This window comes from Genypterus blacodes, unplaced genomic scaffold, assembly GCF_046128005.1.
Source record: "Genypterus blacodes isolate CSIRO-AG114 ecotype Tasmania unplaced genomic scaffold, CSIRO-AGI_Gbla_v1 ptg000107l_1, whole genome shotgun sequence".
Lineage (NCBI taxonomy): Eukaryota > Metazoa > Chordata > Actinopteri > Ophidiiformes > Ophidiidae > Genypterus > Genypterus blacodes.
Window position 1 is genome coordinate 1,288,115 of NW_027466911.1, and position 15,293 is coordinate 1,303,407.

General features: G+C 39.6%; 3 protein-coding genes across 4 annotated transcripts; 2 read left to right on the plus strand and 1 right to left on the minus strand.

Annotated features, from left to right (window-relative positions):
- Positions 1 to 705: 705 nt before the first annotated feature.
- Positions 706 to 6,804, minus strand: nfkbid (nuclear factor of kappa light polypeptide gene enhancer in B-cells inhibitor, delta). 2 transcript variants are annotated; one of them, XM_076160812.1, is made up of 12 exons: positions 6,684 to 6,804; positions 4,200 to 4,330; positions 4,025 to 4,055; positions 3,735 to 3,925; positions 3,428 to 3,600; positions 2,930 to 3,035; positions 2,676 to 2,822; positions 2,543 to 2,594; positions 2,268 to 2,425; positions 1,942 to 2,058; positions 1,687 to 1,851; positions 706 to 1,591 (listed from the first exon to the last, which is right to left on the minus strand). In XM_076160812.1, the coding sequence occupies exons 1-12, from the start codon at positions 6,697 to 6,699 to the stop codon at positions 1,520 to 1,522; spliced, it is 1,359 nt and encodes a 452-aa protein (XP_076016927.1). In that variant the 5' UTR covers positions 6,700 to 6,804; the 3' UTR covers positions 706 to 1,519. The 2 variants fall into 2 exon arrangements, with proteins under 2 accessions (XP_076016927.1, XP_076016926.1); XM_076160811.1 differs by having other exon boundaries at positions 4,025 to 4,058.
- Positions 6,805 to 8,879: 2,075 nt separating this feature from the next.
- On the plus strand, positions 8,880 to 11,391 carry hcst (hematopoietic cell signal transducer). Its single transcript, XM_076160605.1, has 5 exons — positions 8,880 to 9,127; positions 9,537 to 9,615; positions 9,833 to 9,853; positions 10,048 to 10,179; positions 10,488 to 11,391. Exons 2-5 carry the CDS (start codon positions 9,570 to 9,572, stop codon positions 10,529 to 10,531), a joined length of 243 nt encoding a protein of 80 aa, XP_076016720.1. The 5' UTR covers positions 8,880 to 9,127; positions 9,537 to 9,569; the 3' UTR covers positions 10,532 to 11,391.
- Positions 11,392 to 11,595: 204 nt separating this feature from the next.
- On the plus strand, positions 11,596 to 13,972 carry tyrobp (transmembrane immune signaling adaptor TYROBP). The gene is made up of 5 exons (XM_076160604.1): positions 11,596 to 13,002; positions 13,104 to 13,124; positions 13,218 to 13,361; positions 13,469 to 13,536; positions 13,651 to 13,972. Exons 1-5 carry the CDS (start codon positions 12,966 to 12,968, stop codon positions 13,705 to 13,707), a joined length of 327 nt encoding a protein of 108 aa, XP_076016719.1. The 5' UTR covers positions 11,596 to 12,965; the 3' UTR covers positions 13,708 to 13,972.
- The last annotated feature ends 1,321 nt before the right edge of the window (positions 13,973 to 15,293 follow it).

The window sequence follows — 15,293 nt, forward strand, 5'->3', positions numbered from 1 at the left end:
TTTCAATTAATCAAAGTGCAACTGAAGTGAATATGAAAGCATAATATCTCGATGGAAATGTAAAAACAAGGTTGAATAATATAGTGCATATTAAAAATACTCACTACACGAATGTCTAGTTTTGCTTTGGGTTCAAGTCTTATTCTTCTCTTTAGAAGTGATAGAATATATTCCATGCAAAGCTTCAAAGAGACCACAGCTGAAAATAAACGAATACTCAAGCTTTTAATGTCTTTTTGTTAAGCAGATCTTTCATGTTGGTGAAAGATCTGCTTTCTGATCTGATTCACGTTTATTCAAATTGTTTCATAGTGCTGACGTGAAGAAATCTGAAGTGCTTAGAAATGTATTCATTTAGATATGTTATCGGTTTACAAAGATATATTAATTCGGAAGCATTGGTAAGTTGATCTGTTTGAACTTTGTGTGTAGTTCACAGAAATATGGTTGATTTCTAACAAGATCGCATAGTGACTCACAACAGAAATTTCTTTTCACCTTTGACTAAAGGTCACTGGAAATTGGCATTAGAAAGTAAAACATGATTGTTTAAAAGCATTGCCGTAGACGGCTTTATAGTGGGATGATGTTCTTTCCATCCTCCTAATTTCTGCAGGAAAATGTCAGTGTGGCTGTTCAACAATAAAACAATCAAAGGACTCTCATGTTATCAGTCGTATGGTACTTTTATTCATGACTCATGACTGAAATGAAATGAAAGTCAGACAATTTGTCACTACAGTTACTCATGTAATGTCTCTGAAAAGAAAGTACATTCTTTGTCACATAGTTTCATATATATGCGTTTTACACAGTAAAATGAAGTTTAATTTCCACAAAGTCCATAGAGGATCATAATAAAGGTATTTGTTAGTACACACAACAGTATGATGCATACAGATAAAAGAAAATGTAAATTAAATGTGATTTATGACACATGGATTCTTAATATAAGCACACATGTTGATTGAAATCACAAAAAGAAAATGAATCATTAGATTATCATCACAGGGAGTTTTGACAAAGCATAAAGAGGGGTTTCAGAGGGACTCTGCTCGAGGTCATGCTAATTATTTCACAGAAATCAACTTCAAACTGAGAGTTTGGCCTATTAGAAAAATTAGTGCATCTCCCAATTATCATTTGTAATTGTAAATGACACAAGGACCATGTCTTCATTAATTGAAGAGAAGTACTTATTTTGGTAAAATATATATATATAGATATATAAATAAAACAATGCTATTGCGTTGTCAACAGCACAAGCAGTCTATGAGGAAGAGTTGGTGATGAATATCATGTTTTACACATAAATACTCTCATGCAGAAAAGTAAAATAACATTTTAAAATCAAAGGTTTATGGAACCTTTATCCAGTTTTTGAAAAGAAAATACTTGAACAATCTAGGCCAGGGACTCTCTAAAACCTCACAACAATAAGCTGTAAAAATCCCCTTCTTAACAGAGGAAACACATCTGAGAATTATTCCCTCCAAATGGAGACAACAACTCTTCAAAATCATTCTTGGTCCTGTCGGGACACAGCGCGTCGACGAGAAGAAGCACTTCGTTTCTTCAGGAGGAGCTTCAGCTAGAAATGTAAGGGGGGCGTAAAATAAATCTCTAACAGATAAACAATGATGGACAGATGATGATCTGATTGGCTGTTAAACACGATTGGCTCACCTGCTCCCCTTGCTGGCCGCTCTGCAGAAGGTGAGCAGGCTGGTCGTTCTCCATGTTGCGGACGCTTGTATCGGCTCCTCTGCTCAGTAGCAGCCGCAGGATCTCCTCCTGGTGGGGGTTACCATGGAGACCTGCTGCCATGTGTAACGCTGTATGACCATGAGCCTATGATGAGGGAAAATACAGCATGATTGTGTATATTAAGGTATATGTTGTGTTTATGTGCGCGTGGGTCATGTCTTTGTGCTGACTTACTTTCATGTTGACAAACTCCTTCATGTTCAGCAGGGGACAGTTGAGCAGAAAACGGACCAGATGGACGTTTCCCTCCTTCACAGCCAGGTGCAGCACGGTCTTGTTACTTTTGATTTCCTGGAATTGGCAGATTGGAAGCAAAGACGATGAAAAAAACTTCATAACTCACAACAAAACATAGAGGAGACAAACAAGGTAGAGATTGCTGAGATGTTAGTGTTACTTTTTTCTTGTATTCCAATGAACAAAATCTGTGTTCTCATTTTAGGCTCCATGCATTTGACCCCCCCGCTAATCAAAATGGCAGGCGTGACATTGCAACTTACCTGGCTGGACAGGGACGCTCCTGCGCCGAGAAGCATCCGCACACAGGATAGCTTCTCCTCGGCCTTGGCCTGGAGGTCGACATCTGTCGTCCCGCCGGCAGAAAAAGCCTTCATGGACACGCTGTGGGAAATGGCTGCACAGTGCAAAGGCCTCATACCTAAGGTGAGGTGGATGGGGGGGACGGGCACAGGACACGTTACAGTGGCAATATTGTCATTATTCCTTTATTGCTGTTGACTATGGGTGAAAAGGTGACTTTGAAATGCAAATATACCTTCAAAATTGGAGGCCTCCAGGTTCACTGCAGGTCTGCTGGAGAGAATAGTCTAAGGGAAAGACTGGCCAATTAGTGCTCTATATAGACTTCTCTTGATCATGATAACAAGTCAGTCCTAATGCTGCTGTACCTGCAGAACCTTGGGGAAGTCATAGTGCGCAGCCAGGTGAAGGGCAGTTTGTCCTTCCACATCACAAGCATTGATGTCTGATCCGAATGACAGCAGATCTTGTACGATCTCTGGCTGGTTTGCTGTCACAGCCACCAGTAAAGCAGTCTGGAGTCCAAAAAGAATTACCATTACTCTCTGTCATTTCCTATAGACATGAGACATATCGATCCTGTGCATATGTGGCATTGGAATGTGAGTGTGTGTGTCTGTACCTTGCCCTTGTGTTCTTTCGCATCGAGCCTCCCTTCATCCCTCAGCCTCTCTGCAGCAGCATAGGCGCACTCTCTGAGCCCCTTGGCGGTGTAGATGTGGAGGATGCTGACAGAACATGAGCATGTGACAAATTGGGTTTAAATGAGGGTTGAAAATCATATAAATCCCCATGACAAATTTTACAATTTTCCCTTTAGGTGTAAATGTATCTTTCCATTTTCCCTAAGTCATTAATCAGAGTTTCTAATCATCAGTACCTAAATGAATCATCCCTTAATTTTTCCCCTCAGTATTTCTACTATAACCAAACTGCACATGTGGCACCAATTTACTTTTTTTTTTTACTTGTGTTTATTCATATATGCACGCACACACAGAGCTCAGTATTGGTGGGAGTTTTTAGAATCCAGTAAGATGTTGTTTCACATTTGTTTTCCCATTTAAAATTAAGCTTTAACATCTGCGATACACAGAGGTATGCATGAACATGCACTCACGTGTCTCCGTCTTCATCTTGCCCAGTGGCTCTGTTGTAGTCCATCCCTATGAGCATCATTCGGGCTTCTGCCAGCTTGGTGGTATCCAGTAGTGAACCAAAGCTTAGTTGTGCGGTCTGACTGGGCCCCAGCACAGGCCAGGATGAGGCCAGAATTGGATTCACTGTGCAATCCTGCTCCAGAAGAATGCAGTTGTACATGCCGTGTCGTTAAAAATTAAAAATTAAATCCATGTGTGGTCAATGACAACATATTTGGAGTGACTTAAAAGGCATAGTGATTGTTGCAGAAGAACGGTTTCTCTTACATATGTCTGGGGAAATGTATCCTCATATCCCTGCACCTGTGGCTGCGTGCTGTATTCTGGAGCCATTGGAAGGCAGTAGGGAACAGGATAGCTTGGTCCTGGCTGGCTGCTGTAGTAACTGAGTGAAGCCTCTGTTGCTGGAGTCCACTGGTCATAGGCCACTGCCATGTCTGTGAAACTGCTCGATGCTCCTGGAATGTACAGTACAGGACGGACTGTTACTCTTCACCAACAAGCAGAAAACAAGGTTAACTAAGTGTTGTGTGTGCTGTACTTTATCTAGCTGTTACCTGTGCAGGTATTCGCTTCTGTTGTCGGTAACTGCTACAAGAAATAACAGAAAAGAGAAATCACAAAACAATCGGCTACATGTAGTTTCTAAACTGACCTTCCTCCTTCCCTCCTTTCCTGCCTCCCTCACTCCTAGCTTCCCCACCCCCACCCCCACCCAGTGTGGTGTCTCACTTGAACAGCAGTTGGAGGATCAGGACTTGTTTGGGCCGTGGAGGGGGACACCGAGGACGTCTCCCGCCTTCTCTTCTGCTCCAGAAGTTTCTTGACTGTGGGCAGAGTGTAACACGGCTTCTCCTTTGGCGCTGTGAAAGAGACAGTAAGTCAGTTTCTATCTATCTATCTATCTATCTATCTATCTATCTATCTATCTATCTATCTATCTATCTATGCATCTATCTATCTATCTATCTATCTATCTATCTATCTATCTATCTATCTACTTTGACACATACATTATCATATCCACTATACAATGAGTACATTTCCTCTGGTGTTTATGTAATTTCCATTAAGCAGGTAGAGCAAATGAGAAGAAATAGGAAAACATGATGTGACCAGACAGATTGTTTCCTCAAAGATTTCACCCCACACGAGAAAGATAAATTGATATTTCCGTCCCTTGTTTGTGGTGCCAGCGCAGCTTTGATAAACCTCCTCCATTAGGAACAGAGATTGTGTGTAAACCAGACAGATTCATCAGAAACCTGAGCATGGGATTGCCACTGCTTATTTTCTATGACACCTTCCTGTCGGAGCTCCATTACGCCTTAGAGCAAATGCTAACCACACTTCCTGCATGTGGTGTGTGATGGGCGTCTCATCTCAACACATGCCGCGTTGTCCTCTCTACCACACCTCCAACTCTAGAGGGGCAAAGCAAAATGGGCCTAAAGAAGAAGGGTTGTGTCCTTTGGTATTCTTCATCGTGTGTTAATGTTGAGTATGGCTCTTACAGCTGTGGCAAAGAACGTGGGGGACTGACAGCTCTAACCAACCACCAAAGCAAAGAAAAAGAGAGTGTATCTCTGCAAAAAAAATATCTATGCAAATGTAAGCAGTGGCGCGTGAAGAGGGAGGGAGATGTGTTCACAGATTAGGGTTTAATATTAGATTGCTAGTGTTTAGTCAAGTCAATAACAATATCTTAAGGGCAGTGACTTCTAGCATCTTCTAAACAATAAGCTCTGGTTCTGTGTATGAGCCACCACATATTAAAGGTCACTTTCTCAGAATATCAGTTTTGCTTTCAGCAAGGTGTTACTACAGGTTTCTCCACACTGCCACTGACTGGCTACAAATGTCTCATGAGGTCTTGTGGCTGATGATGTAATGTTGTAGCCCTGTGAAGTCAAGAATCAAAAGAAAGTTTGAATATGTGTGGCATTTAAAGCAGATTGTTACTGTCTACAGCCAATCTGATCTAACATATTGGCTGAGAAAAACCAAAGGTGAGGAAATGCCATGTTGTCACTTGTCACAAAAAATGTACCATAACATCCTGACCTAGATATAAATGAAGGGTTGACAATAAATGCTACCCACACTGCTTTAGGCCCCTTGGTCTAGTGTGCTTTATTGAAATAGGGCTTGTGGAAACCCCTGGACATTGAGTCATGTGCGTAGGAGGAGGGGATTCCAACGACCTTTCACTTCTGGCTCTCTCTGCTGAGAGAGAAAAAGGAGCACAGGGCTGGTTTCCTCAATTTGTGGTTGACAGAAACACACGCACACGACGCGCTGTGTGTGTGATCATTTAGCACCATGTTAAAAAAAAGCATTCTGTCTGATTGAAGAAAGAAAGTTCTGCTTTGCCGTGTAATGTCCCTACAATGCAGGCTGCCGGTTGTTGTTACACATTGGGGATTCAACATTACACACTTGTCTCAGTGTGATGAAAAGGGGAATAGAAAGCTAGGGTGGAGGAGTGTCAGGGTTTCCCCAGCAGTGTCATCTTTGTTGGATTCATCCTCGAATAATGTTTTCATTTCATTCATTGAAAATCAAGAGTACACATCCATGTGAGCGTATTACTAATATTACCTGAACTAATCAACATTATGCATGTACAATTATGCTATTAGCCTTATTCTTATTATTACTGTTATTATGAATAGATGGATATACTTTATTGATCCCAAACTGCATAGGTAAACAACCTCTGGTCCAGTACTCACTGAGAGTTTACCCAGATTGTCAAAAACTGAATATCCAACTTTCCAATCAATGTCCTCACAAAATGAATTCAATCAATCAATCGGAAAATCAAGTTAAGGATTTGAGATCAAATTTAAATCATATTAAGATATTGACAATATTTGACTTAAGCCCCCATTGAAGGCATCTGAAAATCCAGTAATACAAAGGCATCCTGACTTATTAGATTATACTACATCACATTACGAGCATTTGGCAGACGCTTTTATCCGAAGCGACTTACATGACATTACCACCCTTCGCAGAGGGGGGAGCAATTGAGGGTTCGGTGCCTTGCACAGGGGCACCTCGGCAGGGGCTCGAACCGGCGACCCTCCGGTACCCAAGCGGAAGCTCTACCCACTGAGCTACTGCCTCCCCTTATATATATCGAACAAGTTACATTATAGTACAGTGACATTAAGAGTACTTACAAATAATGGAATGAAATACTTTACTCACATTTATCAAAGTGCATGTCAGAAGCGGTTTTGCTGTGAAGTCCTCAGCAGGTCGATCGGCGCTCTGATCCAAACGGGATGCACAACAGAAAATGATGAGGTGTGAAGTTCCCCGCTGTGACTCTTCTCTGTGCCTGTGTGTTTCCCACAGCTGCTTCATGTACACACAGACACGTTGTTTCCCGACTCCGCCCACGCCCACGCCCTCGTCCGCTGCGGAACACCTCCCCTTCAAGCCAGCGTCACCAAAAACAAAGAAGGAAAGAAAGAGAGGCCATACATAACAATAATACCAAGAACAGCTGTGGGGTGAAACCATAAGTAAATGCCTGCTATGTAATTAGCCATAAAATAGAATATATAGTACAATTGTTTTCTTTGTTAACCCATAAATGTCACATCTTCTGAACAAAGACGACAATAAGAACAACAATAAGAACATTAACTGCTTGTGTTTTGTTCAAGCTGTCACGAATGAGGCATCCAGTCTCTCTTTTTTTAAGTTTTCATTCGGTTCACAGATTGTACCTTTGAGAAAGTAACATAGTTAATACAGGCACGTCTTTATTCAATCATAAGTTGATATCGTACAGTCTGGTGCAGATATTGACAGAGGTTCGATCAGAGCCATTTCATATCTCAGACTCAGCCCCAAAGACTCAGCATAGCAGCTCTGTAAAGAACCAATCCATTATAAGACTTTTCAATGCCTGGCCAAAAATGATTTATAAGCAAAAAACTGAAAACAAACAACAACTAGACACAAAAAGAATATAATTTGTTTTACAATAAGTGAGCTAAATATCAAAGCCAGTGGAGGCTAATGTAGTAATGTAGAATGAAATCAACTGGATTATGTCAAAGTAAAACAAACTAAAGTCAGTGAAAATAAGGGTGAAATTGTGAGATGTGAAAGTAACGTTAGATTCTGAACCACAAACCACAAATTAGCTATTCACACGATTTGGAAAGAATCAGAAAAACAGAATCTTAGTCTTCACTCTTCCTTTGGGTTTGATCATCTGCATTTTATTACATTGATATGAAGCTAAATTAGGATTTTCTGTATCGATTTTCATGATTGGTATGAATAATCAGACATTTATAAAATTCTTTAACAATTAGAAGTCATTCATTTGCCTTAATTCACATGTACATTACACAGCCTGGTCTCTGTTTATGGTTTTGGTTCTCTTTTCATTTCTCCCCCTCTGCATGTATAAAAACAATCCCTATATGACAATGTGTTACACACATGGACCCATCTAACAGAACTGGGACAATTTGGCTTCACCATTATCAATCTGTCACAGACCATAATTATTCATCACTTATCGCCTTATTATTCACCACCTGTACGAACTGACTGTACAAGTCACTAGCTCAAGTCACCTTTATTTTGTCTCCTTATGCATTTAGTCCACATGTGTATCACATTTCCTTGGTCTCATTAATGTTTAATTCCTTTTTCTCCTTTTTCTTTTTTCTTTTACCCCCCTCTTTGTGGATAAAATCAATCGCCAAAATGTCTCATAACTGCATGCTCATCGTCATGTCAAATGCTTTCTTGAATTAAATATTCAACAAAAAAACTAAACAAGAAGATAACCTCAAATAAGATAAGATAATCCTTTATTTGTCCCTCAACGGGGAAATTCACATGTTACAACAGCAAAGTGGATAGTGCAAAGCAATAAATGCCATTACGATATAATAAGAGCCTAACAAAGTACAGAGCCTATCAAAAGTACAACAATACAACTAAGTACAAAAAAGTTTCAAAAAACATTCAGATTTCAAATTCTCCTACATGACATACTATGTACTACTGAGGGAGTATAGCTCCTTCTACTCTTCCAAAGAGGTACTGATTTCAGCAATGGGGACACTGTTGACATCAAATTAAATTTGGAATGAGTTATACAGATTATCAATTGATGGATTACATTGAATCTAATGAATTGTAAAAACAAAGGTTGACAGCACCACTTTAATGATTGACACATAGGTTAAGAGGGTGAGCTCTGCGTATGTATAGATTTAACTGTTTTTTGTTATAATTTAGATTAGATCATTGATTCTGTATCAAAATTACGGAACAATATATGGATTTGTGGTTGCTGTTGTTGCCGGGCCACTAGGGGTCAGCAGAGTCAAGATTTTGCGTGTGCACAGTAACTGCATTCAAAAACTCAAACAGTCATGAGGAAGAAAGATAAAATCAGAAGAAATTATCAGTGCACAGGAATGTAAAATCAGTAATTATATGTCAAACCTGTATGTGCTTCTGTTAACACAATATGCTTACAAATGGTGTTACTAGTAGTTTTGCTCCAGGAGGAGGAAGAACATTTGATGTCAGCCCTCAAAAGCGAAAACAAATGAGAAGTCAGAGTCACATCATCTGTAGGGTGCCAGCAGGCAGACCGAGCCAGAGCAGAGAAGGTATGAAGATCTAAACTCACTAATTTTGCTCTTTATTGTCCTATTTTTCAAACAATTATTGTCCGGGGCTTCTGTCAGGTCAAATCCGAATGGTTGTACATCTATTTAATTCTGATTTTCAAGCAGGACATTTGTTTGACAAACATTTGTTTATGTAACTGTGAATACAAAATCTTCCCCATAAATGTAGCGGGCAGGAAACATTTTCTTACAATGTATATGTTTATGGTTTTTGTCAAGAGTTTAATTTGTAAAATCTTTTTGTGTCATTATGTGAAATTCCTATACAACAGAGGACAAAAACACTCTTTCTCTCAGCTTAAACAATGTTACTGTGGCATCAAATACAATGACAACGAATGTGAAATCAGATTGTCACAAGAGAAAATGTGATGTTTTACTCTTTCAGAAAGCACATCTATCTGAGCTGACAGCACTGATCATGGCGTACAACAGATGCCTCATGCTTCTCCTGCTTTGTCTTTGCAGTAAGTTGTTTCTTTCATAACACCCTTTACACAGTCACACACATACATTTTCAGGTGGTCTTAAACAGGAAAATGAAACCACAGACCAAAAACGCTGCTACAGACGGAAACCTATCTTCAGCCTTTCTTAATAGGTGTTGCTGCATGCAGTCAACACACGTCTTGACTAAAATATCTTTGTTTGTGTGTGTTTGTTTCTTGTCTTCCTCTTTGAAAGAATTTGCTGAGGCAGTGACAGGTGAGTACAAAACAACAAACTCTGTACAGAGTTCTGAAATGATGAACTTACAGATTAAACTTCAGTAAAAAAAACATCCAAACTACTTAAATCAAGTCCGCTAGACGTGATGAATCATTCTTTCCAGTCGTCTCTGAGGTCACCCCGCCTAACTTCCATCCCACTCCTCTCTGCATCCGCTGTCTCTTCGCCAGAAAACACATCTTGCTACAGAATTGAGCCCGGAACAATGGCAGGCATCATCTGTGCAGACATGGTGTTGACTGTCATCATTGTCATCATCACCTATCGATGTGCCACAGGTCGGCGTGAAAGGATAAAAAAGGGTAAGGCACTGGACACAAAAGTGGTCAGGTTCTGGAATATCATAAGCACAACTATTGTTGTGGTTTGCCCTCAAAAGAACTTGTGGAATGCATCTGTATTGCTTTAATTATCCCAAGCTTTCTATCTTGTTTTATGTTTCATGGCTTTATGCCTCCTAAGCATGCCTGTGTCCTTATGACTTGAAGGAAGAAAATTCTTAATTGTAACTTCATCAATTTAGCATCACCCCTAGAGATGTTCTTTATGCATGGTAACATATTTTAACATAATAACTCTGTTTCCTGTCTCTCTGCTCCTTTCCTCACAGCTGACAAGGTGTACATGAACTGCAGGGCCAACTGTAAAACATAAATGTACTGATGTTCTGGTACACGATATGTTCTATTTTGTAAATCCAAATCCAGCTTTATAAAAACATCAACCTTAACAGTTTAGTTTTAATAGAACAGTTTGTTTGTGTGTTTGTTTGTTTGTTAGTGCATCATCATATCAACAAGGGAAGGTTAAACATGAGCACGTAACTCCACGTACTTCACATAAAACACATTAGAAGCATTTAGCAGACATCGGGAATTAAAGCAAAATTGATAAAAAAGCCAGTCAAATTTGTCAGATTTTGTAAAACTATTTGCTACTGTTAGACTTTGTGACTGACTTCCTGATTGTGACTGTTAGAGACGATGAATTGCAGCCACATGTACTGTTCATACTACTTGAGGGAGGCAGTAGCTCAGTGGGTAGAGCTTCCGCTTGGGAACCGGAGGGTTGCCAGTTTGAGCCCATGCCAAGGTGCCCCTGAGCAAGGCACCAAACCCTCAATTGCTCCCCCCTCTGCGAAGGGTGGTAACGTAATGTAAGTCGCTTTGGATAAAAGCGTCTGCCGAATGATTGTAATGTAATGTCATGTACATGCAGATGTGTTAGGGTCTGTTTGCGTACAAGCTTTGAAAACCTTGTCAATCTATTTTAAAAGGAGAACAATCAAATCTATTTTTCATTCTGACACAGTGAGTACTTGTAGTGCAATCAATTTCAAAACCTGATAAGAAAGAAATAAAACTCCCAGAAAGAATCACATTCCTCAGGTGTAACATTACATGTATGTTATAAGCCCTCCTGAGACCACATGTGTATGCATTTGGTACATAATTGGACGAAAGTTGAGCCTGGATTGGTAAATAAAGGGTATAATCCCAATGACATGCATTTGAGAGTATAAAATGTCACCTTTTTATTACAATATCAAATAGCACTAAACACTCCCACCTCCTGGTGAGAATCAGTTACACCTGCCTTTTTGTTTTTCACATTGTGGGTGTATACTGCTTGTTCAGTTCAGTGCTTAAATTTCTGTTGTTTCATTGTTATCTTTGTTTTTCACTCATTCTTCCTCTTGCCGATATCATTATGCTGAACTGACACTTGTGGCAATGTGACTAACGCAGCAGACCTGATAAGATGCAGGCGGAGTGTTCAGGTGAGTCTGTGGTTTGTCTGCCCTTTCAGTCAAGCACTCGACAGACAGATGCGCCTCTTTGTATCTGACTGATCTGCCTCCTCTGTAGCTGTATTAAGTGGTGTTATAGCCAGGAGTTTTCGTGTGGTTGTGTGTGCTGCATTCTTATACAGATGACCAATTCAAAAGGTCATGTACGGGTTGCCAGGCTTAGTGTTCAACGCACTCTTCTAAGTTTCATACAAATTTGGGAAGTTAGTGAGAAGTTACTGTTTGGAATTTCCCATGAGCTCTATTTTTTCTTTTGCTCTGCTGATACACAGGCTCCAGCAATGTGTTGGCGTATCCATTAAGACTGACAGACTTTATTGGAAATTATGAAATAAAAATGTATTAGAGAAAGGACGGATTGACTTGAATCACTGTTTGAGGAGAGCCTCAAGGTTTAATTCTGGGTCCAATGTTATTTTCTTCAGTTGTGGTCATACTATAGGTTGACATGGTATTTCCCTTGGACATACAAGCAGGGATATCTTAAATATACCAGACATTACATTTGTACATGCTATGGTTGTTCTATTAATATGGTATTTGTTGGTTAAGTGCTATTTAATCAAACCACTCATTCTACTGATATGACTATGAAGAACAAAAATAATTGATACATTTAAACATTTTAGTTAAGGAAACCAAACTAAAGGTTTAATAAATATCTGCTCAACCATATTTTATATTTTTAATTGTGACGTTTGGCATAGATATATAACATTAAATATAATAGTTGATGCAAAATGTTTCAGCAAAAACTATGAAGATGTTGTTCCATTAGCTATGAGCTTTGCTCACAAATTTTCTGAGGCAGAGTAGCTGTGGGTGTGGCCAACCCAGAGCAGCAAACCACAGGTCATGAGGAAATGGTCTATTGTGAGATGCAACCACATATATTTTTCAACAGAAAAAGCAACTGAATATGTCGGCGTCTCATTTCTGTTTCAGTTACTTTGAAGTATCCACGAATCAGATCATGAAACGAGGAAATGAACCGGTGGAAATAAAAACTAGAGTTTGAGAGACCAGCAACACACACAGGAATGCGACCGACAGTAGCTTCCTTTTCCTTCACTCCGATCCCTCCTCTTCCTCCTCCTGTCATAGTTACATGCTGCCAACCCTGACGGGACAGTCAGTGTCACCAGTGGACGGTCCTTCATCTGTAATCCTGCTGCCTCTTGTATTTGGGTGTGAGATAACAGCCATTAGTAAGGCAATATCAGACACGGTAACCATCTACCACCATTTCCTCCTCTACCAACAGCCATCATCAAGAAGATGTCTACCACCCTTTGTATTGTTGGTTCATGGTTTGGTAAGTGTTGTGTTTTGACAGTGACAGCAGTGATAGAACAACAATACCTGACCCACTCCTTCACCTTTTACTTTTATGAACTGATATTCGTTCTATTTCAGGTTCTGTGGAAGGACAACAAGGTAGTTGGCTTTCTATATTCTATTGCTACTATGGAGTGCTGGAATGGGGTGCAAAACTTTGTTTTCCAATTCTGTGTCTTAACTCTTTCACAGATTGTGACTCCTGTTACCCAATAAATATCGGGGTTGTTGTGGGCATTATAGCCTGCGATGTCATCTTGACCATCCTCATCACCATTTCTGTATTCTGTTACGGTACACTGCAGAGAAACAGAACAGAATGGGACTCGCGTGACGGTGAGTACTAAATTCCTGTGTACGAGTTTGTATGCAGGATGATGAGGCAGGAGGATGGTGGGAGATGTTCTCAAGCTATCGTGCCGTCATCTTTGTTTTCATTTCAGTAAGTAGAAGAAATGTACCATCAGGGTCAAGGAAAATGGCCGCAGAAGTCACGGAATCTCCCTATCAGGTGAATCAGAACTATGTTTCTAATTTTAGCGTCAAAGACAAAATATTTTGTATTATTGTCTTCAGTGGTAATTCCTAGTAGTTCATCAGTTAATTATTTTTTACTTTTTTATAGGAGTTACATGGAGTCCAATCAGACGTGTACAGTGAGCTTCAACACTTTAGGAAGTGAAACTTTATTTCTCTGATGTGAAGATTTGACAAGGACTAATGCAAACTATACATTGGTGTATTGTACTCTACATCATTATATAGGTAACAACTTTCATCACAATAAATGGGTATGTATTTGAATCATATGAATGTTTAGCTTTATGTTCTCTGCTTTGCACACTTGTTATTTTGTACAGATGTCTTGAAATGTGTAATACTATTTATGTAATTATTCCAAATGAAATAAGTAAAACATTTTTTATTTTTTTAAACCAGTAAATAATAATAACAAATGATAATTCTTAATGTTTTCCCTCTTTGTATTGTTTTTTATATTTGGAAAAATGTATATTGTGCTATTATTTTAGTTATTTTGTATGTTTGAAAGATTCTGAGGCATTAAAATAGCATGATTACACGAGAATGAACACAACGCTGTCCTTAATTCAGATATGTGATACCTTTTATTTAATCACACACAACTATCTTCATACTACAAATGATACAACTTATCTCCAGTAGCAGTTAGTTAGTAATTAGTAACTCTAGTAATGCTAACACAAAGTCAATGACACTGCTTTTTCCTTCCACTACCGTATTGGTTCACATGTTAACATAAATCAAAGTGAATCTAAAATTGTAAATCAAAACAAAAAAGTCCCAGGAGATATTTTCATCCAGCCTTCCTATGAGTCAACCAATGGCAGCGTCTGACTCACAGACACCACTGTTCTGCTCCACAGTTAAGAGAAGAAGAAAAATATACACCAGCATTGTTCAACTGCATTCAAGAAATGATCAAGTAGCAAATTCCAAAAAAGTAACATTATCACATCATGTGGCTGACATCCTATATGAGCTTCTGTGAGGCTCCTGGTGCTCTTGGCTGACACAGACTACAGGGTTTGTGTACCTGGAGCCACTGAAGCAAAAAGAAATAAGAGGACGGCAGTTACTTAATGCCTTGATCAACACACAGCCTTATATTAATCAATAGAAAACAAATTGTCTAGACTTCTTACCTGCTGGATATGTCTCGGAGCTGGCAAATACTCTACTATCTATAGATGAATTAAAAAAGGTGTTCAGATGTTTTTGGATCTTCAGAGCATCATTATATGAGCATTTTGAAACAGAATCTTATCTTACCGTCATAGTCCACATCTCTGCTGTTGGCTGCTGCAGCAGATCTACCATTAACATTCTCCAAACTGTCCAGATTGACATATTCCCTTGTTCTGCCTGCAGGTATCACTTGGACTGCCTTTCTTTGGAGATGTACCTGTATGCCTTCAGTTCCACTGTCTTGGACTCTACCTAAACTGGAAACTTGTTTTCCAGACAAATTTCCCTCCAGAGAAAGGTGGTCCACCTCTACCTGTTCCTTATTGTTAACATCAATGAGCTCTCTGCTTGATTGCTTTGGCTCAACTGAGATCCTGCATGTCCTGCTCTGCCCCCTGCTCCGGTGGCTTGGAACCTCCACTGGCCCTATCTGGTCTGTGTCCTCTGCTGTTTTTCCCGTTGATGTTGCCTTATCTCTCCCCACCACAGTAGCAACACTGCTATTGTGGCTTTCAAAGTCAGTGAATGCATCTGCGGAAA

Excerpts from the sequence above, each read along its gene's own strand:
- nfkbid (XM_076160811.1), bottom strand. Across the intron at positions 4,059-4,199 it reads ATCCTCCAACTGCTGTTCAA|CAGTTACCGACAACAGAAGC; the intron begins GTGAGACACCAC and ends TATTTCTTGTAG. Across the intron at positions 2,595-2,675 it reads ACTTCCCCAAGGTTCTGCAG|ACTATTCTCTCCAGCAGACC; the intron begins GTACAGCAGCAT and ends TCTTTCCCTTAG.
- hcst (XM_076160605.1), top strand. The coding sequence starts at position 9,570 with ATGGCGTACAACAGATGCCTCATGCTTCTCCTGCTTTGTCTTTGCA. Across the intron at positions 9,854-10,047 it reads ATTTGCTGAGGCAGTGACAG|AAAACACATCTTGCTACAGA; the intron begins GTGAGTACAAAA and ends TCTCTTCGCCAG. Across the intron at positions 10,180-10,487 it reads GCGTGAAAGGATAAAAAAGG|CTGACAAGGTGTACATGAAC; the intron begins GTAAGGCACTGG and ends CTTTCCTCACAG.
- tyrobp (XM_076160604.1), top strand. The coding sequence starts at position 12,966 with ATGTCTACCACCCTTTGTATTGTTGGTTCATGGTTTG. Across the intron at positions 13,003-13,103 it reads TATTGTTGGTTCATGGTTTG|GTTCTGTGGAAGGACAACAA; the intron begins GTAAGTGTTGTG and ends GTTCTATTTCAG. Across the intron at positions 13,125-13,217 it reads TTCTGTGGAAGGACAACAAG|ATTGTGACTCCTGTTACCCA; the intron begins GTAGTTGGCTTT and ends ACTCTTTCACAG.